Source organism: Lotus japonicus, chromosome 1 (genome assembly GCF_012489685.1).
Source record: "Lotus japonicus ecotype B-129 chromosome 1, LjGifu_v1.2".
In the NCBI taxonomy this organism is placed as follows: Eukaryota; Viridiplantae; Streptophyta; class Magnoliopsida; order Fabales; family Fabaceae; genus Lotus; species Lotus japonicus.
Genome location: NC_080041.1, coordinates 83101037 through 83127753, shown reverse-complemented (window position 1 = coordinate 83127753; position 26717 = coordinate 83101037). Strand labels below are relative to the sequence as shown.

At 37.6% G+C, this 26717-nt stretch overlaps 2 protein-coding genes and 2 pseudogenes across 6 annotated transcripts; 1 reads left to right on the top strand and 3 right to left on the bottom strand.

Annotated features, from left to right (window-relative positions):
- Nucleotides 1-1316: 1316 nt before the first annotated feature.
- Nucleotides 1317-2919, bottom strand: LOC130748784 (cysteine proteinase mucunain-like; annotated as a pseudogene).
- Nucleotides 2920-5590: 2671 nt separating this feature from the next.
- LOC130748774 (glutathione S-transferase T3-like) lies at nucleotides 5591-7350 on the bottom strand. Its single transcript, XM_057602022.1, has one exon. It carries the CDS (start codon nucleotides 7313-7315, stop codon nucleotides 6041-6043), a length of 1275 nt encoding a protein of 424 aa, XP_057458005.1. The 5' UTR covers nucleotides 7316-7350; the 3' UTR covers nucleotides 5591-6040.
- Nucleotides 7351-10002: 2652 nt separating this feature from the next.
- On the top strand, nucleotides 10003-14044 carry LOC130722534 (probable inactive receptor kinase At5g67200; annotated as a pseudogene).
- A 1421-nt stretch (nucleotides 14045-15465) lies between these two features.
- Nucleotides 15466-25421, bottom strand: LOC130722499 (kinesin-like protein KIN-4A). Of its 5 annotated transcripts, none has more exons than XM_057573255.1 (27): nucleotides 25066-25421; nucleotides 24529-24675; nucleotides 24292-24441; nucleotides 23941-24194; nucleotides 23177-23358; nucleotides 22968-23092; nucleotides 22749-22785; nucleotides 22312-22403; nucleotides 22099-22206; nucleotides 21699-21812; nucleotides 21455-21542; nucleotides 21196-21308; nucleotides 20685-20783; nucleotides 20490-20603; nucleotides 20269-20385; nucleotides 20098-20178; nucleotides 19719-19790; nucleotides 19210-19303; nucleotides 18902-18933; nucleotides 18725-18822; nucleotides 18545-18643; nucleotides 18191-18412; nucleotides 17831-17993; nucleotides 17032-17178; nucleotides 16650-16954; nucleotides 16287-16416; nucleotides 15466-15921 (listed from the first exon to the last, which is right to left on the bottom strand). In XM_057573255.1, exons 1-25 carry the CDS (start codon nucleotides 25180-25182, stop codon nucleotides 16739-16741), a joined length of 3081 nt encoding a protein of 1026 aa, XP_057429238.1. In that variant the 5' UTR covers nucleotides 25183-25421; the 3' UTR covers nucleotides 15466-15921; nucleotides 16287-16416; nucleotides 16650-16738. The 5 variants fall into 5 exon arrangements, with proteins under 5 accessions (XP_057429238.1, XP_057429233.1, XP_057429229.1 ...); XM_057573250.1 differs by having other exon boundaries at nucleotides 15466-15832; XM_057573246.1 differs by lacking the exon at nucleotides 15466-15921 and having other exon boundaries at nucleotides 15958-16416.
- Nucleotides 25422-26717: the final 1296 nt, after the last annotated feature.

Genomic DNA, 26717 nt, shown 5'->3' with positions numbered 1-26717 from the left:
AAAGCAATGCAAACATGTACCTTTTGTTGTCCAAGTGAATTGAACATTCTATATTCCACACGCTCCCTCATCGTCCTTTGTCGTGGGTTTAGGTTCATGTGGTGAAGAAGGTCATGGTCGTGATCGTGGTTAAAATGCAATGACATCAAGTGAGCTGTGAGCGCATTGTTCACACTTGCATCGTTGGTTAGTCGATGTCAATTGCTAATGAGATGGGTCTCCTCCCACATTGTTTGTAGCTAGTTGGGGTCTGTGAGGGACCGACTCTTTGTCGTGTGGTCATCATGGGTAAGAGAAAATGTGAATTAATTTATAGATTTCCACATATGGCGCCTTTTGTTCAGGCTAATTTAAGAGGTGATGTTGGCATCATCTTAACTCAACTCTATTGTAGAGTAAGGTGGACCATTCTTCATCCTCGGGTCGAGTCAATGGTCCTCCATCATCCTCCATGGTTGGTTGATAGCTCGTCCATTGTCGAGTTGGTGATCCTTAACGTCCTTTGACGTCAAGTTGGGGGTGTCAAAGGAGGCAAAAGGAACTCTGACGCCCAAATCAGGTATAATTTTAACAGGGTAACAGTGGGGTAAGTTGCGTGTACATGATGCATATTGGTATGCATTATTTATAGCGTGGGTTTGGGTGATCGTCGGATCATAAAGAGAACGTCCTCGACCGTACCTCATTGGACGACCCGGATGGATTCCCTAATTGGTGCGTATATGTTTCCTTTTTTACATACAAGGTTATAGACACTTCTCATGTTAATATCTCCAATAAGCTGGAGGGTTGACTTTGGACCCTTCCAAGAAGATATTCTTTAGGTTCCCTTTGTTCCGGGGTACGATTTAGATTATGGACTCGAGTCAAGTCATCCATGATCGTCAAAGCTTGGTAGGTTTCATCCGCTTGAGTCCGCGGATGTTATGGGTCATATCCTTTGGTGATCAGCTGACGATGGGCTGAACCATTGAGGCCCAAGTTGGAACAAGTAGCGCAATCACCAGACCTTTTACAATATGTCATAGCTTCTACGTTGGAATCATCTCTTGAATTCATTCGGAAATCAAGAACTATGATCAATCTTTTTATTTTCATCTCTCAATTCTTTAAGAGTCAAACAAAAACCTAAATCGAAAGGAAGTAACAAATTAATTTTATTATTAGCTTTTTGTTGCTCACAAAAGAATGAAAGCTAACACAATATTACTTGTTTCATGTTTGATTTTAAAGTAATCGTAGACTACAACAAAAAGAAAATAACAGGGGCAAACAATTTATGAGACCAAAGTGAAAAGTACCTAAGTACATAACCATTTCCTTTTATGCTCGATGTCCCTCTTGCAATGAACTAACGTGTATAAAGAACTATATTCCATCATTGCAGAAAATATAGTAGTTTGAAACTAACAATAAAATCAACATGTGTTCGATTATTGAAGTTTCAAATATAATACATTATACATCACCAAACATAAATAGATCACCCTATGCATAGTTCTTACTAGAATTTGACTAACTATTTATCTGTATTCTGTTGGTATCCCAGTGGCAAACATATATGAAAGCTAGGAAAGAAGTAATAATAACTATTAAGTTGCCATCATCTGTTTAAGCAAAGTTCTCAGCTGCAAACGCCCAGTGTTGTTTAGCTGGAGTTCTCTCCATTGCCTTAACCCCAAATGGGTTATCCTTACTCTGTAATAGACACAATTCAAATAAATAATCAGAGGCCAAAGAGTGTGTGCATATGCTATTGCTCAGTGAGAATGCAAAGGAAAATCATCAGTGAGAAATTCAAGTATTAATTTTAGCATAATAATGGCAAGTGTTCGTTATGCATTCGAAAAGCTAAAGCTACTCAGTCAGTTTAGCTTTCATCAAAATCAATTCTAAAACTTAAAAGCTACTCACAAAAGTTTCTTTCCATAATTGATTGACTTCAGAATCAACCGTAGAAGAAATTTCAAACACGCTTAATTAGTGTTTGGAAGCATGGTAGTTTTCACATTAAGAGGAAAAGTGATTAATGAGAAAGTTACTATAAGCTACTTTTATAAATAAAAGTGATTAGAAAGTTAAATAGCGAATTCAAACATGTCGTTAAAGTTTACCATGAGACAGGTCCTTGCATGAATGTTGCAGATGGGATAGTCTTGTAGGCAGCAACTTGAGTGATCTTCACAGCGGGTAGCAGCCTCAAGAGGGCAGCATCCTCAGCCAAAGCAACTCTTTCCAAACTGGTAAACACAACAACAAGTGGTTCCGGGAGCACAGCTGTAGTAACTATTACAAACATGTGGTGGCTTCACAGGTGGTAAAGGAGGAGATGGTCCAGGGTTTGGGGGATTTTGGCCTTTCTTTATGGGGTAGGAGGCCATCATTGCAATTCCACACTTCCCTGCACTGTTTGTTTTCAAATTGCGTTCCATTCTGGTATAGCCTGATTCTCCCCATCTCCTGCCCCATGAATTCTTCACGATCCAATAATCAACCCCGCGTTCTGTTCCGTACCCAACAGCCGTAACACCATAGTCTAACAATGTCCCGCATCTTTCAGCGGTAGTTGAACCTTGGACGGGCGGATCTAGACATTATATATCGGTGTGACTAAATATAATAGAAATTATAGACTAAGATACAAAGTAGAAATTATATTAAGTAGCAAGCAAGAAGTACTATAATCTCACATGAAAAACACAAAAGTTTATTCAACCATAAAAAGTTAAGACTAATTTGTGCAGTAAAAATGATAAATTTTGCTTTTTTGGGAAAAAAAAACATTACAATGCTGCTAATTTTAACATTCCTTTTCATAAAAAAAAAAATTAACAGTCCAAAGTTTGCAGGCACGAATCAACAATCAAAACAGGAAAACTCATCAGCAAAAACAAACGGAGGTAGCTTCAAACCCAACATGGTTCCATCAAAGAAATCAGATCTGCTGAGTTCACAAGCGAAAATTCTCACCCAAAAAAATCGATCCAACTCAACGCATGCAACAAGTTCATAAACAAAAAAAAATCTTTAAAAATTGAAAAAAAAAAAAAATAGAAATAGGAAAAGGTCATCCAACATGAATTGTGTGTAGCGTAGTAAGTGAATTACGAAGTTGATTTACCTAAGAGACAATGAATCAATTGAATTTCCTCTTGAATTGTGGTTGATTGGTGCGGTGATCAGGGTTCTCAATGCGATGAGAAATTTAGGAATGTGAAGATTGGTGGGTTTTCAATTTTTGGGGAAAAGGATTTTAAGTTGATGAATTCCGAAAAGCAGCAATGGAAGAAAGAAAGAAAGAAAACCGCACTCTAATTTGATGTTAAGTGTGAATTTTGATTTTTTTACTTATTAAGCTATGGCGGCGCTTTCGACTGTCGCCATACATTAACACAAAACTTTTAGCGGCGGATCCAGAACCGCCGCTATATACGATATTAACAAAAAAAAATTAAAAAAACTGGTGTGACTATAACCACACCCAGCCACAACGTGGGTCCGCCCATGCTTTGGACCTCTAAGTTTTATGAGTACGTTAATACCAATGGACCACCATGTATTTTGTAACATGTGCTAGAGAATAAAATATAGGCTTAATTGCAGTTTTTGTCCCTGATCTATCATGGTTGTGTGATTTGAGTCCCTCATGTTTAAAACGAGCGATTTTGATCCCTTAAGTTCTAATTTGTGAAAATTGTGTCCCTCCGTTAAATAACCGTCCAAATTTGGACGGAAGTTGCTCAGCTGAGACCATATACAATGGTTAAACAAAAAATGTTTTGTTTAACCCTTTTCTACCCCACTTTTTCTCTTCCCAACACTCCACATCATCTTCTCTCTCCAATTCAACAAACTTTCAACAATTACCCACTCCAATGGTTTTGTTTAACTCTCAACACCCTACCCCACCACTCACCACTCACCCTACCCTACCACTTTTTTATTTCACATTTTTATTTAATTTTATATTTTTGTTTTTATAATTACATAAGATTTCAATTATCGATTTAAATTAAATTAAAACAATAAACACTTAACAATTTGTTTTTTTTAATATAGACTTTTTTTTAAAAAAATATAGACTATAATTTTTTTTTCTTAACTTAAAATGCAAGACAACAAACTAAGCATACAAGAATTTATTTTATTTTCTTAAAATAAAATGCAAGATAACAAACTAAGCACACAATATCTTAAAATGCAAGACAAGGGAAAACTAAGCACACAACACACAAATAACGTAAATAGTACGATACAAATCATCTTCAATCCTGAGACATTCCAAACTTTGCCCAGATGTGCTTCACTAGATCTGCTTGCAGTTCATGATGAACATTTGAATCACGCAACTCGGATCTAGCACGCACATGATTTGCAAAAGCGGGTAAAACCTCGGTCGAGTATGGTTGCTGTGTACTAGATCCACCTTCCCCAGATTGCTCAAAATCGGTCCAACGTTGAGCATATGAATCTCATTCATCCTCAACAATCATATTATGTAATATGATGCATGACCTCATAATGATACTCAAGTCATCTATGTCCCACAAGCGAGCTGGTTCACGGATGATTTTAAAACGAGCTTGAAGAACTCCAAATGCACGTTCGATGTCCTTCCGACATCCCTCCTGAACTTTTGCAAATAACTTATCGGGTTCACTTTGAGGAAGTCTAATCGTTTTGACGAAAGTTGGATAAGAAGGATAGATACCATCGGCTAGATAGTATGCCATATTATAGGGACGACCATTCACAAAGAAATTCACAGCTGGAGTCTTTCCCTGTTCCACGTCATCAAACACTGGTGACCGATCTAGAACGTTGATGTCGTTCAACGTTCCAGGACATCCAAAAAAGGCATGCCAGATCCATAGGTCATAAGTTGCAACTGCTCCAAGAATAACTGTTGTGGTTCCCTTATCCCCTCTAGTAAATTGACCTTCCCATGCTTTAGGACAATTTTTCCACTCCCAGTGCATGCAGTCAATACTCCCGATCATGCCTGGGAACCCCCGCATGTCATTAGCATGTAGTATTCTTTGCAGGTCTTCTTGGGTTGGTGCTCTCAGGTACTGTTGCTCATACAATCGTATGATTCCTTTACAGAATCTACGTAAACACTCCAATGCTGTAGTACCTCCAATTTTGATGTACTCATCGACCGCATCTGCTGCCACACCATATGCTAACATTCGCATTGCTGTGGTACATTTTGCTAAGGGTGATATACCTTGTTTATTGGCTGCATCAACGCGTTGGGTGAAGTAGTTATCACTACTTGAAAGGTCACCAACGATTCGAAGGAAAAGATGTTTTTGCATCCGGTACCGACGACGAAACATTGCATCGTCATATGTAGGCTCATTGGCAAAGTAGTCGCCAATTAGCCTCTGGTTTGCCTCTGTATGATCTCTACCGAGATATTTTCTACTACGAGGTGCAGTATCTTCTCGAATTTTTCTTCGACGCTCTCTAAATCGGTTGAGTACATAAGCTTCTTCAATTTGACTACTTTGAATGTATGCTGCAAGATCAAAAGGACACTCAGATGGATCCATTTTTTGTGAAATTTGAAGTAGATTGGAAGAGATTTGGGATATTGGTACATCAATGGATCTATGAGTCCATATAAGTAGGTACATTGAATGGTGGTTGAGTGCCGGATTTGAAATAAGTTATCAACCAGAGTTAATTATCGGAAAAGGACAAGATTCGAATTGAGTGGCACATATTCAAACACAGTTACCCGAGAATCATAAAAGCCAAACACTACTGACCTAACACCACGGGCAAATTATTAAAGAAAACAGTACAGACTTGACACCACTGGTGGATTTGAAACAAGTTGTCGGAAAAGGACAAGATTCGAATTGAGTGGTACATATTCAAACACAGTTACCCATACATTAAAGCAAACATTACATAGCTGTCACCACTTGAAAATTATTAAAGCAAACATTAAAGCAAACATTAAAGCAAACACTACAGACTTCACACCACTGACAAGTTTGACCGAATACAGACAAAGACTCGCTTGAAATTAATTTCCAAATAGCTCTTTGGACAACTGCTCTAACAACTCTTTCTTACGGTCACTGAGATGCTCTTCCGAAGTTAGCTTTAGATACATACTAACTTTCTTAGCATTAGTCTTCTCTTTCATCGCATTAGTCTTCTCTTTCATCAATTCGTTAGTCTCTGCTTGCACCGATGCTATCTTTTCCAATTTTTCAAGCTCTTTCTCCTTGAAATGGATATAAGAATCCCACTCTTTGTCCACCACCTCGTCAGCATCTTCTCTAATTTTCTTTTTACTCTTTTTTTTAGCTGCCTCCCTACCCATTGGACGAGGAATTGATCCTATAGAGTTTGAGCCACTTGCATCACTGTCGTGTGATCTCTTAGATCCACTACTTCTCGAGCCACTATTTCCTCCTACCTGACTACAAAAACGTGGTTGATCATGGAGAACGCGCCATTCTTCCATCAAAGTAAATTGACCAATCTTCCCACTTGCGTATAATTCCTGCGCTCTTGCGATAACATCATCCTCTGACCAACCGCTTCGATGCTCACGCTTAGCGCTATCATAAGCGCCAATCCATTTACCCAGTCTTGTGTTCATATAATTCCAACGGTTTCGGCAGGCAACCCAATCGCGCGGAGGATCGAATGAGCAATGCTCATTACAATACTCAGCAATATCTCTCCAAAATGTTTCTCCTTTCTGGTTTCTTCCGACAACACTGTTTGTTCCGCAATTAATCCACCCACTAATTAGCACTAGATTTTGTGCAGTGTTCCATGCGGGTAAATGAGCTTTTTTGCTCTTAGGAGTGATTTCATTGACTTCATTATCAGCTGACCCGCCACCAAGATTGACTTGTGTTGAAAATTCCGGAAATTCCGCTACATCAACACTCGGAACATTTTCAGGAACCACTGGCATATAACCACTAGACTGAGGTGTTTGAGATGAATATCTCACAGATCCATAAGATGGATGAGAGTTTGGAACAATTGATGACTGGTTAAAATTTTGTATGTTTTGAGGAGGTTGGTACGAATATTGATTCGGATCTGGATAATAGTTTGGATTTCGAGGACGTTGGTTGGAGAATTGATGGGGGACTTGATAATAGTTTGGATTTTGAGGACGTTGGTTGAACAATTGATGTGGGACTTGATAATTGGTGGGATTTTGAGGATGTTGGTAAGAAATTTGATTTGGATCTTCATAGTTGTTGTGGTTTTGGTTGTAAAATGGGTTGTTTGAAGAATTCTGGGTGTTGAAATGGGGATTGTTGGGATCCATTTCAATACAAATGCTAATAGATAGATAAATAAGATGGTGAGAAAGATAATAAGAGAGTGAAAAAACTTGGTTTTTTTTTCTGTGTCCAAATCAAACGAACCAAGTCTCTATTTATAGAGAAAAAAAAATCATGAATTTTGGTATAATTTTTTTTTTCAGAAAATATTTTTTTTTATGAAATAATTGAGTTCAAAAGATAAGGAAAAACGAAATCCGGACGGACCAACCAGAAGCAGCCACGTGGCAGGGCCTGAAAATTTTTCTCTCTCTCCCCTGCAGACAAGGCGCGTGACGCGCCTTGTCTGGGCGTGCAGGCCACGCGCCTGCGGTGGCCACTGGCCTTGCGCCACGTGGCACACTGCAGGCTGTTTCAACATGTTTAATTTTTTCAACAAAATCACCCTCTCTCTCCCCTTTCAACCAATTTCAACAAACCACTAAACCTATTAAACACAATCAAACACATTTCAACAAAGGATTCAACCATCCATTGTGGATGGTCTGACATTCATTAATGACGTGGCTATGCTAAGTATGCCACTTGGGTGCCCACTTCACTATATAAAAAAATAAAAAATGAAATTTAAAAACCCTAAAGATCTATCACGTTCTTCCTCAGCTTCTCCATACCTGTCACCTGTTCTTCATTTTGCAGAAGACATTTTTCAGAAGACCCAATCTCCATCATCAAACCCAAAATTCTTATCAAACCCAGAAAAAAATCCAAAACTCAGATATCCAAAATGAGCAAACTAGATTTACATCAATGTGAATTTCATGGAAACAAGAAAGGAACGAGAAAAAGAAATTAAAGAGCGTAGGTTCCCAAATCAATTTTCTCCAACTTCCCAAATTTAGACACCAACCTTCACCAACCACCTACGACCCAAGGCATATACTCGCTTCGTTCCAGAAAGTTTTTAGTTTAAGGTTGTTGCACAAAGAGTAAGAAATCAATTATTGATAGTATAATTTGACTAAATTGTCCTTATTTAATTTCACTAGTATGATGTGCAAATATTAAATTATACTTAGATAGAGAAGAATGTAATTAATAGAGAAGAGTTGTGGTTGGTTAATATGAAATGTGATAAGTGAGAGAAAATGTATTAAATGAGGGTATAAGTGGAAAAAAGTAACAAAAAATGCATTGGTTTTCTAAAACAACAAACATTTTGGGATATTGAAAAATGGTGCAAAACAACAAACTTTCTGAAACGGAGGGAGTACATGGTAGTCAAAATCCTTAATAAATATTAATCCCAGAACCGGATTGAAACAGTAAAGGAACGAAAAAAACAAACAAAATGGAAGAGTGCATATTCAGAAACCAACCTTTTCCAAATTCCCAGATTCAGAGGTTTTGTTGTTTGATTTGCGTTTTCTCTCAAATCGTTCTCTCTTCCTCTTTGGGCGGCTGCCAATTTGTTCAGGGAAGAAGACAATTATAATTTTTTGGGGAAAAGGAGATGTGGGTCAAATAATTGGCCATTTGGATCCCTTCACCCGTACTCTAGATAAATTGGAGTTAAAATTTGATTTTTTTTCCAGTCAGATGAATGAAGATGGAGGCATTTTCCAGAGATTAATAATTTGAATAGGATTAAATTAAATAAATTAGGATTTTTTAATTTGGATGGTGGTGTAATTAGCAGATACACGTCATGGTGGTGTAAATAACAGTGCCAGGTAGGCAACTTCCGTCCAAATTTGGATGTATATTTAACGGAGGGACACAACTTTCACAAATTAGAACTTGAGGAATCAAAATCGCTCGTTTTAAACATAAGGGACCCAAATCACACAACCATTATAGATCAGGGACCAAAAGTGAAATTAAGCATAAAATAAATAACATTTCCCAATTTGCAAAAATTATTGCGAATTCAAGGTTTTGCCAACATTAAAAGAAGCCTCGGGAACATGCAAGATTCTCCATAATTCGCAAAAACACTTGCGAATTCAAATGACCCCATATACATTAGATCCTATGTGTCAAGAACTACCCGAGTTTGCTAATTAATTTTTATTTTACCCTTTTTGCTAATTTGTTTTTAAACATTATTCAGAAAAAAAAATATACCAAGACAAACCATTTGGGGTTTTTTTTTTTTTCTAAAGCCATTGGTTTTAGACAAGCAATATAATGGCACTCTCGTTTTTTTAGTCAACAGTGTTCGACCCAATAACGTTTCGGGCTGTTTCTTTCCCCACACCTGCACAAAAACAAGGACAATGTTATTGACAAAAAATAGGACAATGCTAATGTACTACCCACCATCTACATGCACCACCCCCACTTTTTTAAGGGAAATGAAGAGACCGGCAGCGAAAGAACTAATCTACTACTCCTCTCGTTTCAGAAAGTTTGTTGTTTAGTACTTCCTTTTATTATTCTAAAATGTTTGTTATTTTAGAAAGCAATGCATTTTTTGTTAATTTTTTCCACATATACCCTCATTTAATACATTTTCTCTCACTTATCACCTTTTATATTAACCAACAACAACTCTTTTGTATTAATTACATTCTTTTATATCTAAGTATAATTTAATAGTTGCATATCATACTAGTAAAATTAAATAAGGACAATCTAGTCAAATTATACTATCAATAATTGCTTATACTACAAACTTTCTGAAACGGAAAGAGTAACAATTAACAACTAACATTTACCTATAAAAAAACAAACATACACAAATTATAAATTTGGAGCTAACTATGATTCATTCCTACTCTTATTATATTTTATTTTTATTCATTTTCTATCTATTTATTCCCTCTTCAATTTCAATAATATCCCCCATAATGTCTTCAATTTTATCTCTTTTTTCTATCTTAAATGAAGGTTTGAATGAAACTTGAAAGTAAAGTTAGAGAAGTTGGAAGCACAAGAGAGACAATGAGTCCTTTGCTCTTCTTCCCTCACTCTTTCCAGACTCTTCTGTTTCTGTACTGTAGCTGTTTCTCACGTGATTCCTGACCAACCTATGCCCATAGCCCAGACAACTGTTCCCTTTAAACAACACTCTCCTTTTGTCACGTACTGCTCGCTTCTCCTCCCTCATACCCATTCCTTCTTCTTTCTCACCCTCTCTCCTCTGTTATATGTCTGTCTAGTAATGTCAACATAGTCCATCAAATCAAACACTTTTAATTTCTTCAACAATGGCTAACATAACAAACCACTCATGGCTACTCATGCAGCTACTGCTATTGCTGTTGCTACTCTCAACCACATTTTGCCATTCCTCCAACCTCACACCAGATCACCACCACCACCTCTCCGACGCCGCCGCATTGCTCGCATTCAAACTCAAAGCTGATCCCAACAACCACCTCAACTTCACCACCGCCGCCCCTTCCTTCTGCAACTGGCAAGGCGTCGAATGCACCGCACCCTACAAAGTAGTGCGCCTCGTCTTACGAGGCCTAGATCTCGGCGGCGTTTTCGCCTCTCACACCCTCTCCCGCCTCGACCAGCTCCGTGTCCTCAGCTTGCAGAACAACTCCCTCACCGGACCCATACCTGACCTCACCGGCTTCCTCAACCTTAAAACGCTCTTCCTCGACAACAACCACTTCACCGGTTCACTTCCTCCTTCATTGTTCTCCCTCCACCGCCTCAGAACCTTGGATTTCTCTCACAATAACCTCACCGGAAAAATCCCCCTCGCCTTCAACAACCTCAACCGTCTTAACTACCTCAGTCTCAGCTGGAACACCTTCAACGGTACACTCCCTCCGCTCAACCTGTCCTCCCTCAGAACATTCGACGTCTCCGGTAACAATCTCTCCGGCGCAGTTCCGGTGACCCCCACGCTCTTCCGTTTTCAGCCTTCTTCCTTCGCCTCAAACCCTTCTCTCTGCGGCGAAATCGTGCGCAAAGAATGCCACCCCACCGCGCCGTTCTTTGCCCCGACCTCGCCGCCGGCGAGGTCGGGGCTCGGCCAGAGCGCGCAGGTTCACGGTTTAATCCAGCAGCCATTCGGCAAAAGGCACGACAGGAGGGCTGTCATCATCGGCTTCTCAGCCGGGATCCTCGTTCTGATCTGCTCTGTACTCTGCTTCGTTTTCGCCGTGAGGAGCAAGAAGGGAGGTTCTTCTGCCCGGAGCGTGATGGCCTCCGACGCGGCGGCCACGGCAGAAGCTGCGGCGGTGATGCAGATGGAGCAGGAAAGAGAGCTGGAGGAGAAGGTGAAAAGAGCTCAGGTGGCGAAGAGTGGGAGCTTGGTATTCTGTGCGGGTGAGGCGCAGGTGTATAGCCTGGACCAGCTGATGAAAGGCTCGGCGGAGCTTCTGGGGAGAGGGCGGTTGGGGAGCACGTACAAGGCGGTGCTGGATAACCGTCTGATCGTGACAGTGAAGCGTCTTGATGCAGGGAAGATGGCTGCGCATGCATCGAAAGAGGTGTTCGAGCGTCACATGGAATCAGTGGGTGGTCTTCGTCATCCCAATTTGGTTCCTGTGAGAGCTTATTTTCAGGCCAATCAAGAGAGGCTCATTATCTATGATTACCAGCCCAATGGGAGCCTCTTCTCCTTAGTACACGGTACCTCTCACATTTTCTGGGTTTCTTTCTTTTTTGTTGTTCCTCATTTTGCATCTTCACTCACTGAGTTCACTTCTTAATTTTATAATGCATTTCATTGATTCATTGTATATATCTAATCTAATCTAATTTAGGGGTGTGTGGAAAGTTTTTTGAAGTTATCTTTTTACATGTGATTGCATTCTTGAGTTGATGGTATTTGAGCTTTTGAACAAGCACCGAGAATCTTGCTGCTGACTACTCTGAACATAGGAATTGCTTCTTTAGATTCACAAATAGCATTATTTTAAGATAAGGTAGCAAATTAGTATTATTTTAACTAAACTCTAGTGGAGTGATTGTTCTTAATTGAATAGTTGAATTGTCTGTTATTACGTGTCATGTGCCAAAGTTATTTCTTTGCACCTGTATTTTGTGGGTCCAATTCAAGTAAGGCTGGGCAGAGAGAGGCCATGTTTTCTAAGATCAATAAATGCCAATGGAGGTGTTTTGGTTTTACCCTATCTTTGGACTTTAGCTGGAAATAACATTGCAAGACACATGTGAATATGGATTAGATAGATTGGGTTGATACCTAATGAATGTTGGTAGCGATAGTTAAAAGTGGTTGTTTGAACACCTAAGGTTGACATTTCGATCCGAAGGAGACCTTTGACCGTTACCATGTCCGGTTCGAATAGAATTACCTCTGTATAAAGCATACTGATGGTTAAACCAAAAAGGATAGATTGCGTTGAAGGGTAAACTTGGGCATTACTATGTGGGGCGTGATGATAGTACGAGTATTGATAAGCCATTATCATTCTGTGTAGTCGTTGAAGGGTAAGCTTGGTTGGTCATAACTTGCTGGTGGCATGAAACTTTTCCTCTGTACGTCTAGGTCCCTACCATACCTGCTGCATATACTACTTTAGTTATAGTCCTTTGTGAAAATTGACAGTGCTATAATGAAGTGACTGAGACTCGGGTCTTGGACTTTTAGTTACAACCTATAACTAACTACATTGAATCAACTACCTTGACTCCCAACACCAGTATTGATAACTACTCTTAAGTTTTCTTGTTTTATTTGTTTTATGTTTAACCCTTCCTTAATCACTTCCTCAGTAGTCTCCTCCTAAATGATGGAGTGATCCACGCTCACTCACACATAATTAACTATTTAAAATAGTGAAGAGCTATTGTTGATTAGTTGTTAATTGCTAATGTGGTTGCAGGTTCCAGATCAAGCAGGGCAAGGCCATTACACTGGACATCATGCTTAAAAATAGCAGAGGATGTAGCACAAGGGCTGTCCTACATCCACCAAGCATGGAGACTAGTCCATGGCAACCTCAAGTCCTCCAATGTTCTCCTCGGACCTGATTTCGAGGCGTGCATCACAGACTACTGCCTCTCCGTGCTGACCAACCCATCCATTTTCGAAGAAGATGTTGATTCTGCAGCCTATAGAGCTCCAGAGATTCGCAACCCAAATCACCAGCCAACTACCAAAACCGACGTTTATTCCTATGGCATTTTGTTGCTAGAGCTTCTAACTGGGAAATATCCTTCTGAGCTGCCATTCATGGTTCCTGGTGAAATGTCAAGTTGGGTGAGGTCCATCAGGGATGACAATGGAGGAGAAGACAGCAGAATGGACATGCTTCTTCAGGTGGCTACAACTTGTAGCCTGACCTCGCCTGAGCAGAGACCCACAATGTGGCAGGTGTTGAAGATGTTGCAGGAAATCAAAGAGATTGTATTGTTGGAGGATAATGACTTGAACCTACAAAATAGTAATGCCTTGCCTTAGGATTTTATTTATTTATTGTTATAACCAAAGGATAGAAAGACAGAAGGAGTAGTATGAACTGGGATAAATAAATTTTAAACCAAGATCCCGGGATTACAAATTTCACTATCTTGATATTAATTAGGGCTTGGTATAGTTGTGGGGTCCACATAACTTCCTCTTTTGGGCTTGTCTAATGCTGCTTAGGTTGCCTGGAAGTGAAACGTATGTAAAGGATGGAACTTGGAAGGGTTGTTTGTTGGGAAGATTTGTTTGGTTTTTGGTCCCATTTGAGATGGTGTTGTTTAGTACTTAGTAGAGCAATCACTACTCGATTCTGTATCTGAAATCAGATTCAGTGTAATAATCTAAAACAGTAACACGAGCACATTTTTATTTCTTACTCCTAAGATGCCAATCTAGCACACTAACAAGAGCAATCATTACTCCTAAGGTTGTGTTTTCTTGTTATATCTCCCCTCCCATTATTATTATTAATAGGCTTAAATAAGATTTTCGTCCCTAACCTTTCCATAATACCTGGTTTTCGTCCCTCGCCGGAGCAAAGGTGGGGTTTAGTCCCTAACCTTTGCCAAAACGTTTGGTTTTGGTCCCTCCGGAGCTCTGGGTCAACGCCGGAGCTCCGGTAGCCCATGTGGCATAGCCACGTCACTTTAATGAGCCCAGCTGGAATTTATTTTTATTTAAAATATAAAAAAAACACATAATTAAAACCCTTTTTTCTAAATTAAATCCTAAATTAAATCTTCATCTTATCATCTTCAACATCATATCATCCTCAACCCTAGAAAACAAAATCCCAAACCCAGAAAGGCAGAAACACATTTAGCTTTTCAAATCCCAGAGGCATAAACCCAGGAAACAAAAACTCCACACCTCTATGGATTGGTTCAAGTTTGGTTGATTCAACTTTGTTGTTTCCCACACAACTACAAAACCAAACCCACACCCCCTTTCTCGATCCTTTTTGGGTTTGGGTCATAGATGGAGAGGGGAAAGGGTCATAGATGCACAACAAGGAGAACGATTGGTGTGAACTTGGTTGCAGAGGTCGTGTGACGGCGGAGTGGAGCGGTGCTTCGTGGCTCCAACTTGATGATTCGCCGGATCCAATACATGTCTTCCTCCACCGTCCTTTTCTTCGTTCTCCCTCTATCGATCCTTTTTCACTTAGCTTCTTCGATGGGGCAGCAATTAAGCTGCAGAAGATGGGGATCTGTTGCAGTTTGCTCAAAGGCACCTGCGTGTGCATTTTTTTCTTTTTCTTTTTCTTTTCCTCTTTGCCTTACTGGACATCATGTGCGTGTTTGTGTTTTGTTTGGGTTGCTGCCATCTTGGTTTGTGGGATTGGATTCTAGGTAATGTGAATATTCAAAGGGAATGGGTTTGATTTTGACAGGGAAAGGTAACAACAGAAGCAATGAAGATGGAGGTGGTTTGGATCCGCAAAGATTGTTATGCTTATGAATTTCCCTTTTTAATGTTTTTATTTAATTAAGTTATGAAATTCTAAAAATTATAATTTAAATGAAAAATAAAAATAAATTCCAGCTGGGCTCATTAAAGTGACGTGGCCATGCCACATGGGCCACCGGAGCTCCGGCGTTGACCCAGAGCTCCGAAGGGACCAAAACCAAACGTTTTGGCAAAGGTGAGGGACTAAACCCCACCTTTGCTCCGGCGAGGGACGAAAACCAGGTATTATGGAAAGGTTAGGGACGAAAAACTTATTTAAGCCTAATTAATATTATGGGATTGACTCCAAATGATTGAAAAATAGACTGGAATATGGATGCGCATTGCAGTCAACATTTCTATATATCGCGGGCAGACTTTTGGGTCTTAAACCAACGGTATTAACTGGAGAAATAAGCCTAAAATTTCCTCACTCACGAGTACTAACAGTGATCTGTCATGTGATTATTACAAATCTATACAGTTTAGACCCCAAAACAACAAACACTTTGTCCAAAACTAAAAAGAAAAACATGAGAGATCGTCCAAAAAAACCTGGCAACTTTTACACAGAAGAGCGTCTAGAGCTTTGAAATTTCACGGGCATTCATCATCTTGCACAGTACATTATCATTTATTGAGTCATGTGTTTGATTCATGATGTTTTCCCCCCATGGTCTGAGTGACAAATCAGTACTTACAAACATGTACATCTCTGAAACAGACATAAATTCACAATTCAGCATTGATTGCTTTAAATTCTGGGCTGGAATTTCATTGCGTGAGGTTATGGGACCAGTAACCCTATATTGTAAAATTAGGAAAACTAGTTAACAAAAGTGAAATTAGCTAAGAAGTCGTTGTCATTATCTAATTATACATTCTGTACGGGTGAATCAATTTCAATGTAATAATATTCTTTACAAACAGGAATCCCTAGATAGAAAAACTACATAAGACATTTATGAGACAAATGCACAAAACCTATCAACAAAATTAAATAGGCTTAAACACAACACACACATTTCCAAGACTAGACAAAAGAATATTTCCCTTGTTTCTTCTAGTGCTGGTATGAGAACATACTATTTTCTAAGATAGTTTGTCAAGCCAGAATTTATGAATGTCTTCAAGCAAGTGATACCATCTTTGTGTCATTATTTGGGTACCTGTCCAAACATTACGTGGCAACACACCTAAGATGCTCCATATACAGTGATTTTGGCAAAAATTCCATCATCTGGGCAGCATTATTTAAGGCTGATAGGAATCTACTTTTCTAGCAACACTTATATTACACTGTTGCAAAAGAAAAGGAGGAATTTCAGATCAATGCATGTTTATGTGCCATCAGAAGTGTTTTGGCCAGTTATGATCAAGTCAAATATGATTGATAATCAGCATAGAATTATATACAAATGAAAAGGATAAAGGATGTATATATTTTCCTTCAAGAGAGTGCAAGAAGATTGGCAGTGGCACAATGGTTTGCATGAAATTGTTAACAAATAAAATTAGTGAAGAGTTACTACCTGCACCTCTTATTTCCAATGCCATGTGTCTAGGACTCCAGGATAATTCTTGTGGGTCAAAAATTACAAAGCTATGGAAGCTGGGTTGATCACATGATGTGTCGCAAAGCCTGTGAGCGTGGCTTTGCTCTCATGATTGTCTCATCACTGTGTCGGATCAATTCTGAAAGTTTCCATGGTTTCTGCCACTTCCACTTGAATTGTAGTAGCCACTGATGATGACTTCTTTTCCATCTCCATAACTTGCCAGAAGCTTGTCCTACCATTGCTAGTTTTTTCATTGACAGCTGCCCCATGGGTATCATCTGCATTAAAAACAAATTCTCACATCTGTATCCTCTAAAAGACATAAATCAATTTCATATAATGAAGATTAACTTACCTTTCTACCCTGATCTACAAATGCTGCCGATTCCCTCGTTAAGCCATTAGCAACGCCTGGAGTATATTTTAGCTGTTTTGGTACAGGTAGAGACACGGGAGATAAGGGCATTTCAGCATATTCTTTCAATGAATTTGGAGTGTTTACCTGTTGATGTCAGAGTGATGATAAGTCAACATTAATAAAGGAAGCAATAACTAGGTGAAAAGTACTAATTTACTACGATATATAAAAGGGAAAGAATGCCAACCAAAAGGAATATTTTGACAAAAATTGACAGAATCCTAAACTAATTAAGGGAACTTCCATGACTCATAAGAAACTAAGAGTCCTCAGTTATAATTTCTTTTATAGTTTAAGTAATGTAGCCTTATTGTTCTTAGCTACTACTTCCAACTACCAACTACTTGAAACCAATGAACTACTTAGATAGAGGTCAAACCTTCAACTTCAAATTCATTTATAATCAACCTAAAAAAGGCCTCTGATTCAAGTGGCACTATGACAGTGGAATCTAGAAAGCATAAGCCAATAGATCAACGAATCTCATTATTTTGATTCGTTTGCAGGAAGCAGTACAAAAAGTTATTATTTATTTTAAACCCCATTTGGTTCTTGCTTGAATCTACTATAGAGCTAATCAAATCCTAGATCCAACATTTGCACACTGTTCAAAGCCCTGTAACTACACTCCAAATCAATAATTAAGTGCTTAAGTAAAAAGTTCCAGCATGTCTCCCTGATCAAAGGCAGGATTCTTATTGGCATAGAATGCTTCACCAAGTAACAATAATCTTACAGAAGCTGGTGTAGACAATGTGGTTGTAACTGCTTGCTCTCTCACTTTCATCTCCTTCTCAGCTTCCTTTCTCTTCATCTCACTCTGCCTTAATAGTCCGACAAGTTCTTTGATTTGATCTTTCATTTCTCTGATCTCCATGTCCTTCTCCCAGAGTTGGCACCTGTTGTTAATGAAATAACTAATAGTTCAAATTTCAATGCTATAAGTAGCATGTGCCGTGCCAGTATAAACCAGTCCATAAAAATATGCATGAGTTGTAAAGTAACATTTTTTTTTGTGTTCAGTTAGATTAATTTTGGAGTGTTGATAAAAGAGAATACCAACAAACGAGAAAAAAGTTTGGGTCAAAGAAAGAACCTAGAGTCTGCAACAGAATTAAACATATACTGAAGTAAACTCTTGGCTTCTCCCATAGAGCGCAACTGATTCCAGCGTCCACGATTAGTGAATGCCCGTTCTCGTTCTTCTGCCTCGGAAAGTTGAGAAGCCATTGCCACAAGGGAATTAGATGATATGCTCAACATGTTCTCGAGTGAAGCTATTCTGGCCATTCTTGCATTTAGTGACATGGAGGATGCCCTAAGAAAGACAAGGTTTAAAATAAACCAGGAAGACCGATATATTCCAAGCATTGTTGTTTTAAAGATCCAATATTTTTGAAAAGTGAAGTAGGCATTAGCAAATAAAATTAGATTGATATGGGGAAAAAACCTGGCAAAACCATTCTTTCCCTTTGGAGGACTAAGACCCTTAGCAGCAAACTCATTTACTTGCTTTAGCAGGGCCAATTCCTCTGCAAGGGCAGCTCGCCTGAAGATTGCATCGTAAAATTAATAACTACACTACATATCAGTCAGAAACAAAAATAATTACTGAATAAATATTACATACACTTCGCTTTGTTTCTCATACTCAAAACGAACTTCATGCTCTTTTACCATGACTTCCAGTTCATGATCTAGCCACCTTTGTAAGGATTTCTCGTTGCCCTAAAAATAAAACTCGAAAACTTATTTAAGATCACAAGGAAGGTGAAGCAAATCCAGGAGAGGAAGGAAAGTTTATTACCTGCCCATTTGTTCCACTTCCATTAATTATAACTGGAAGATGAAACAGAATTAGAAAAGTAAACAAAAGAACAGAGTCCATTTAATTGATACCACCATCTATTCACTGAAAGCCAGTTTCCTCTATTTAAGACATTTTAAAACAACATTGATTTAAAATTCTTTGATAAATTAAAACATGACTTCTCAATGGCTCACACAAGCGAAAATATAACTTTGCCAAAAGTGAGCATCTCCTATCTTAGACTCTCAAAACTCAAAAGACTTCAAAACTCAAATTGATTAGTGTCCACATAAAATAAACCATACCTGAAGCGTCTCGGCTGGAATTTTTACGAGCTTCCAACAACTCTTTTAACCTCTTGGTTGCCATTGCAGCTTCTTCAGTTTTTCTCTGAAGGACCTGGATGATCAGATTTATTTAACATAAGCAGTTATTTACGAGCCATGATAAACACAAAACTACAAAAGACACAATAATACCACGTGTATGATCTCTGAATCTTTTCCTTTTCATATTAAAATTTATACCGGGGGAAAATATACAAAATAATTAACCATGCCTGCTTGGTTTAGCTAGTAAAATCATAAAAAATTATTTATCTTTCAAAAAATAGTAAATTTCTGCATATGCAACATCATCCTGAGAAAGATGAATGCTATTTTTTAGTACGAGTGAATATTGATCTTCTAGATATCTTATAATTAAGTATCAACGCATGCAGAAAAGCTTAATTATGAGATTAATTTTACTGAGTATCTTAAGCAAGATTAATAAGTAAAACAAAGCAACCAACAAACTACTTGGAAATACTTACCATTTTCTGGCGCTGATTTAAAGCCTGAAGCTTGTGCTTCTCATACTCATTTCTTCTTCCCTCCTTCTTTAACTATTTTTGCAAACATATAATCAATGCAAGGTGATCAATTAGCATACTAAGAGTTAATTTAAATGCAAGTAAAAAATGACACAGCCTTCAGTTGAATCAATTCCATATTTTTTATTAGTTATTTGCAAGCTTAGGAGAAATCAGGACTCAAGCTTAATTATTTTATAAAGAAACATTCAATTAACAACAAAGAAAATATTTCATTTTAGGAAAACCACAAATTGTTGAACCTTTTAGAATCTTAAGATATTATTGAGAAGTAGCATGAACAAATTCAATAAAATAAAAAAGAGGAAGCTCAACATACTTGCAACAGCTCTTTCTCTCTAGAAGCCTTCCATTGCCGAAACTGTTCTGCTTCTTGTTTCATTCTTTGCTGCAATTGAACCTGCAACAGTATTCAGGTCACAACTGAGAGTGAGTATATTAAGTGACAACAATTTGCTGACCATGGATTTGAAGCAATACAAAAGTAAACCTTTTGCGCCTTCATAGACTGTATTTCATCTTGCAGTCTCTTTGCTGCTTCATCACTTTTTTGCTTTTGCTTCAGAAGCTGAACCTGGCTCTCTTGCTTCCTCTTTAGATCCAGAATCTAGGATGCAGAGTTTAAAGGGTTTGTGCAATTTAGAATATCTTCCAATTTAACCCTTAAAAATTTAAAATAAAATTTTCACAAAAATTCAAATATCTCTTCACCTGTACTTCAAGTTCTTTCAGTTTTTGGGCATGGATATCCTCTAATTTCTGTGTTTGTCCATCAGAATTGGCAGCAAGATTTTCAACTTCAGCCAATAGACAATCTCTCTCTCGCTGCATTCATAAATCAGTTGCAAAATAAGAATGTTGATTTTTCTTTACGATCAAAATAGATTTGCATAATTTCTACTGAACCTGCACTGTTTTCTTCTCATCCTCCAGTTCCATTATCTTCCTTCCAAAGTGATGCTTGAGTACTTCAGCATCAGATACTCCAAAAAGCTTCATCTCAGACTGTACAGACATCAATCCCAATTAAATAATAAAATATGAGGCGGGAGATAATATGAAAGACGCTTCTAAAAGAGTAATTATAATATTTTCTGATTCTCCAACAATGCTGGGAGAAAACCACTCTGCTGCTTCCATAATATTCTTTAACTTCTGATTTGATGAATAATCAAATAATTTTCAGTACCATAACATCCTTACTAAGCTACGTGCCAGCTTTTATTTTATCAAGGCAAAGTGACCACCATATCAAGTGTCACAGATAAATTTCTTACAGTGTGATTAAAGAAATCATAGAACAAAAGTTGCCATGGTTGTGTCGTGTATCTTGTGTTAAATAAAATGTATTATTGATTGATGTGTAACATGTCATGCATTTGTGTCGAATTATACATATGCAATGCAATGCAACAACCTCTTTCTGCTCCAAGCGTTTATTCAATTCATTTAACTCCCTATCCATACTATTTTGCAGAAGTGTGTGCTCCCACTCTTTTTCTACTTCTTCAATTTCCCGTGAATCACCTGCTAAAATTAACAATTGAAACACTGAGTCATTGAAGTTCTAATCACACTTGATCAAGTGGTAGCAGAAAAAAGGATAGACAGAGGACTGAGTTAAGCAAGTGCATATTAAGAAATGCCATTAGACCCAGGCCAAACACAAGGCTTACCTGCTGTTTCACTCATTGGATAATCAGCCGCTGTCATAGGTAAGCTCCTCTTCAGCCCATCTACCTTCATAATGCATGGGCTGGCACCCTGAAAAAAAAATTTAAAGCCAATATACTCAGCTAGCTTAATAGGTGGGATGCAAATACCAAGATGAGATGAAAGGACAAATATAGGGATGAAAACAATAACTGAGAACATTTTTCACAAGTCGAAGAATTTTAACAGAAATTAAGAGAGGCATACATAAGCATCCTTTTCACTTTGTTCTACAACAGAGCATCTACTCCGGTGATCATGAAGTTCACGACATAGATCTTCATTAGCAGCTTCAAGCCAAGCAATCCTTTCCTTAAGGACCTACACAATCATTTATAAGATACATTTATAACATGAATATAAGCCATTTAACTATAAGTAGTTAACGTAAAATTAAAGTTGAAGAGTCTATAAAAATAGAGGCACAAGCCCAATTAAGGCCAGATACTTTTATTTTAAATGATAAACACCATGTTGAGTATTGATGGGATCAAACCATGGGCGACAAATCTAAACCATTTAATGTCGCCACTAGCATATTATAGGAAATATATTAAACTAATCAAGATGTCACTGAAGATTAATGTTAACAAAAAAAGCCAACTACCTGAACTTCCTCAGTAGAGCCACCAGCACGTGCACAAAGTTCTGCCTGCAAACACTCCAGTTGATGTCGCATTTTTAGCATCTCACTGGACATGGGGTCTCTATTGATCTATAGAAGAATAAATAAAAGTGAGCATCAATGGGAATCATAATAACACTATCTGGATTTCGCCATATGAAGGATAGGGAATAAATTTTTTGTGCAGATACTTACTACAGGCTTATTTTGGATATTGCGTGCACGATTTGCATACTTCAAAGTATTCAGGGTTTCCTCAGCATTAATATCAGCAGGACTTATGCAGGCTGAAATAGATATTTTGATTATTCTATGACAAAAAAAAAAGACATACGATAACAAATTGTCTTAACATGCAACATGAAAGGCTAGGAAGTAATAAAGAGCATTATTGTGGCATGTCTTAATTAATTTCTAACATTTCAAGCCTCCCTGATACTTTTGTTCATTAGAAAGACACAGTTGTGTTCATGATTGTGAATGATAAAGAGCAAAAGGGATTCAAGAAACATCGTAATAGTAACTTGGACTCCAAGCTGAAGATTAGAAATGTTTACGAGAAGTTGAGGCACAATTATGGGACCCGAAAAACAAAATTAATTGGGTTCAAGTAAGTAAGAGAAACAACTGACCTATCATGACAGTTCTGCTGTTACCTCCAAGTGAATCCTGCAAAATCATTTATCATAAATATCGAAAAATATAGAAATAATTAAAATAAAAAGATCCAAGAAAGAAATATGGAATAAAAAATATTTCATATACATGTTTCCTTTTTTGTTTTGGTCCTCGTTAGTAATAATTATTTCTTTTCTTCTAGACAAAAAAAGCTAAATATAAAGATGGCAAACCTGCAAAAGCCTGGTAAGTTTACTATCCCTATATGGAACATGAACTCCTTCCTTTCGCTTCTTTTCATCACCAAGTGCACTTATAACATTACCAAGTGCAAGAAGGCCTTTGTTAATGTGAACTCCTGTGTGGAAGATAAAATGACTAGTTAATACATAATGTCAAAAGCATGCCTAACAGATAAAAATGAAAAACGTCACAAACTAACCTTCCTTAAAGCGCAGACCATCAGACCCTGTTCTTTTAGCTCGTTCTGATCCAGCAAGATCTACTAAGTGCAACTTGGCACAAAGATACTCTTCATTCGTGGTTTCATTTAAACAGCCGCCATTAGGAACATTGAGTTTCTTCATTTGCTCTAATGTGATGGTGAAGATGGCATGAGATCGACTAGTTGAACAACAGTAGAAGTATAAGCAACAGAAGAGAAATCTAACAGAATAAACAGTGGCAGCAGTTTGAGGCACAAATTTGTAATCATGGATTGGAATAACAACCAAAGTACCCACTAGTAGGGTTGGCTACATGAATCAAAAGATGTCATACTGTCCTATTATGAATTATGTTAAATTCCAAACCATTTGAATCACGATAAAACAATGATTGCAAGCATTCTTGCAGTGAGAAAAGATCCTTCTATTAATTATTCAGTATAATAATCAGAAATCCAAAACATATCGTACTAACTCAATTTAATTGAAAAACCAAAGCTCGGTCTCATCATTAGACACTTAAACTGCCAGCGGAGTTTAAAACAAAGAGTTGCAAAGGTAGAAATATATATATATATATTATTAAGTTGTTCATTGATTTATTATCTGAATTTTATGTGATGGTTGTCGCCTCTAATTGTGTCTTGCAACCATAGAACATGCTATCAAAAAGTAGTCTATGAACCTCAAATCTAATAAAAAATATTTCCTGAATAAAGACCAATTTTTGCAGTTCAGAGAAGAAAAATGCATTATTAACCTGGATTGGTTGTTCATATTTGTGCTCCCAGTTGCTCTGCTCAAGGATCCCTGTTCCAGGCAAGCAGCCATTTCTTTCAATGTTGTTACACTGACTTCAGTTGATCCTGCAAGAGTTATGACACCATTTGATGTCTCACGAATTTGTATCGGTGGCTTCCCGTGTGAGGTAATTTTTCCTGCATGTCCATTTGCAGTTTCTGGTTTGCTCATGGAGGAGAGATCCATCAAGTCTCTTACTTCTTCTTTAAGAATCTGTTCACAATAGCTCAGTTAGCTCCATGATCTAAATAACTTTGCACATATGAAATCTGTTAGTACACCAACTCTAAAAAAATCATGATCAACCGACCTCGATAAAGGAGACATGCAACTGAAATTCAGTCTGGTGCTTTAAGGTCTCAATTTTGTTAAACAAAACATTCATAACTTGGGGTATTATTCCTGTTTGGAAACCTTCTCTGAAGCCTGTCCCCATAGTGTATGTTTTCCCAGAACCTGTCTGCAATGGAGTGAAGGCATCAAATTCAAAACAATTACAGGTGTAGTAGCATCATGCAACTTCTGTTTCCTTTAGCAGTAACCATACCTGACCGTATGCGAGAACAGTAGCATTATATCCTTGAAACAAACCATCAACAAGAGGAGCAACACATTCTTCAAACATGGAACATGACGGCGAACCAGTGCTTCCATAAACATGATCAAATGTAAACGAGTGTGCGCCAATTTGTACCTATATTACAAATAACAATGACAATTAGCATATGAAATCACCAAACCACCAAACCTCAATTTCCCCAAAATAACGCTTAAGAAACTTAATACTCAAGCCTACACTGACAAAAACAACCCAGAAATAGAACAGAACAAAGTCAAAGATTTCCAAATTAGGTAACAATCAGATCATAAATGCGTTCAAACTTCGAAAACAATCCAGTTTTAGAAGAAGCGTTTTCAGCTACGTAATCACTTCACGGATCTAGATCTCACACCAAAATAGGAAACAGTTAGAAATGCAAGATACGATACAACAATGCAGCGTTTTCAATTCTCAGTTTCACAATTCGATTTGGTGAATGACATTGTTGAAGTTGAGAGTTCATAACAGTTACAGTTACAGCACCTGAGGCTTCCCGGCGACGACGGTTACGCAATCTTTGCAGCCTTGAAGCTTCTCGTCGGCGATGAGTGGTCGCACATGAACCGCAACCTTGACGCAGCAATTTTCCCCTGCTTCCATGGTGGAAGCAGCTTAACAAGGATCAATTTGCAGATTCAGCAGCAACAGAGAAGAAGAAGAAGATGAGTAGAGAGAGAGAGAGTCTGATAGTGTTAGAGAGAGAAAGTGGTGAGATAGTTAAAGGTGGAGAGAATGTGTGTGGGAAAGAAAGGGTAGTTGTGGAAAGAAAAGGGGACTCATAAGGAAGCAGGAGCAACAGTTAACTGTAAGGACAACAACCACTATCATTTTCCCTTCACCTTCACTCTCTGCATCGTGGTCGCGTGCTTTCAACCTTTTCTGTTTTTTTTTTTTTCAGTTTATTTCCCAATTTACCCCTCTCTCCTCAACGGCCTTCGACACCGATACTCCCCAATGAAAAAGTTCTGTTCCCATTTTCAATACATTTACTATTTTGTCCCTCTAACCTGTCCTCTTTTTCATTTCTTTATTCCCCAAATAAAGTTGAAAAAGAAAATGACGGTCAATTGATATTGATATTAGCCGTAGATCTCTCTTTTAGGATTCTACATAAAAAAAAATGTTAAATCAAAGGTGAATGTTACCTTAGTATATACAATTATTTTAGTGGAATTTATGTTATGTCACTAGGCTCTATCCGAGCTGTTTTATCTTTCTTTTACTATTTTTTTAATAATAATAAGAAGAAGAATATAAGAGTAAATCATGACTGATGAGTTAAATTATGAATGATCAAGATTAAAATATAATGTTAGTGATTTTTTTTATAAAAAATATATAATATTTTTAAGTAATCACGTCACTATCACATGACTATTAACATATTTTAATCTTAATCATTAATGGCTACATTTACGATATGATTTATTCATATGTTCTCATATAAAATAATTATTTTATAAAATATATCTCCTATATTTAGATGCAAAGAATAAAATGAGATTGGATTGAAAAAATAAACACATTTATGCTGAAATTAATATATTTCATTAATACCAACAAATGATTAAGGTAGCTTTTTAGCCCATTAAGAGATATCCGATGAGGCATAAAACAAATAGATATTTTATGATTGTTTTTTTTAGACTGATATTTTATGATTGTTGATTGTGGGCAGTGGCGGAACTAGAAGATGTGGGAAGTTAGGGCAAATTTATTATTGAGTCCCTAAATTTTGTCTTACCTTATAAATTTTGGCTTTTTTTTTCATTTTTTTTACCCAAAAACTTACTTGGTTCAAAGAAATATTTTCTTTTTTTTGTTTGAGTTAGGGCAATGGACCCACGAAGCCTGTGGTGGATCCGCCACTGATTGTGGGGTATTTTGTAAAAAACTATCTTTAAATAAATGAATTCCTTCATGTATAGTAGCATTTATATTTTACTCAATAATTTCAACTAGTTTGTGATAAAAATACATTTAAATAATAAAAAGAAATAAGTGTGGAAAGTGCATAGGGTTTGGGGGGGGAAAAAACAGGTTCCAGAAAATTGAACAAACCAAACCAGAGAAACCTTAGTAATAATCTGGATGAGATATTGAGATGTAGATTTGTGAACTAAGGAGTACGAAAA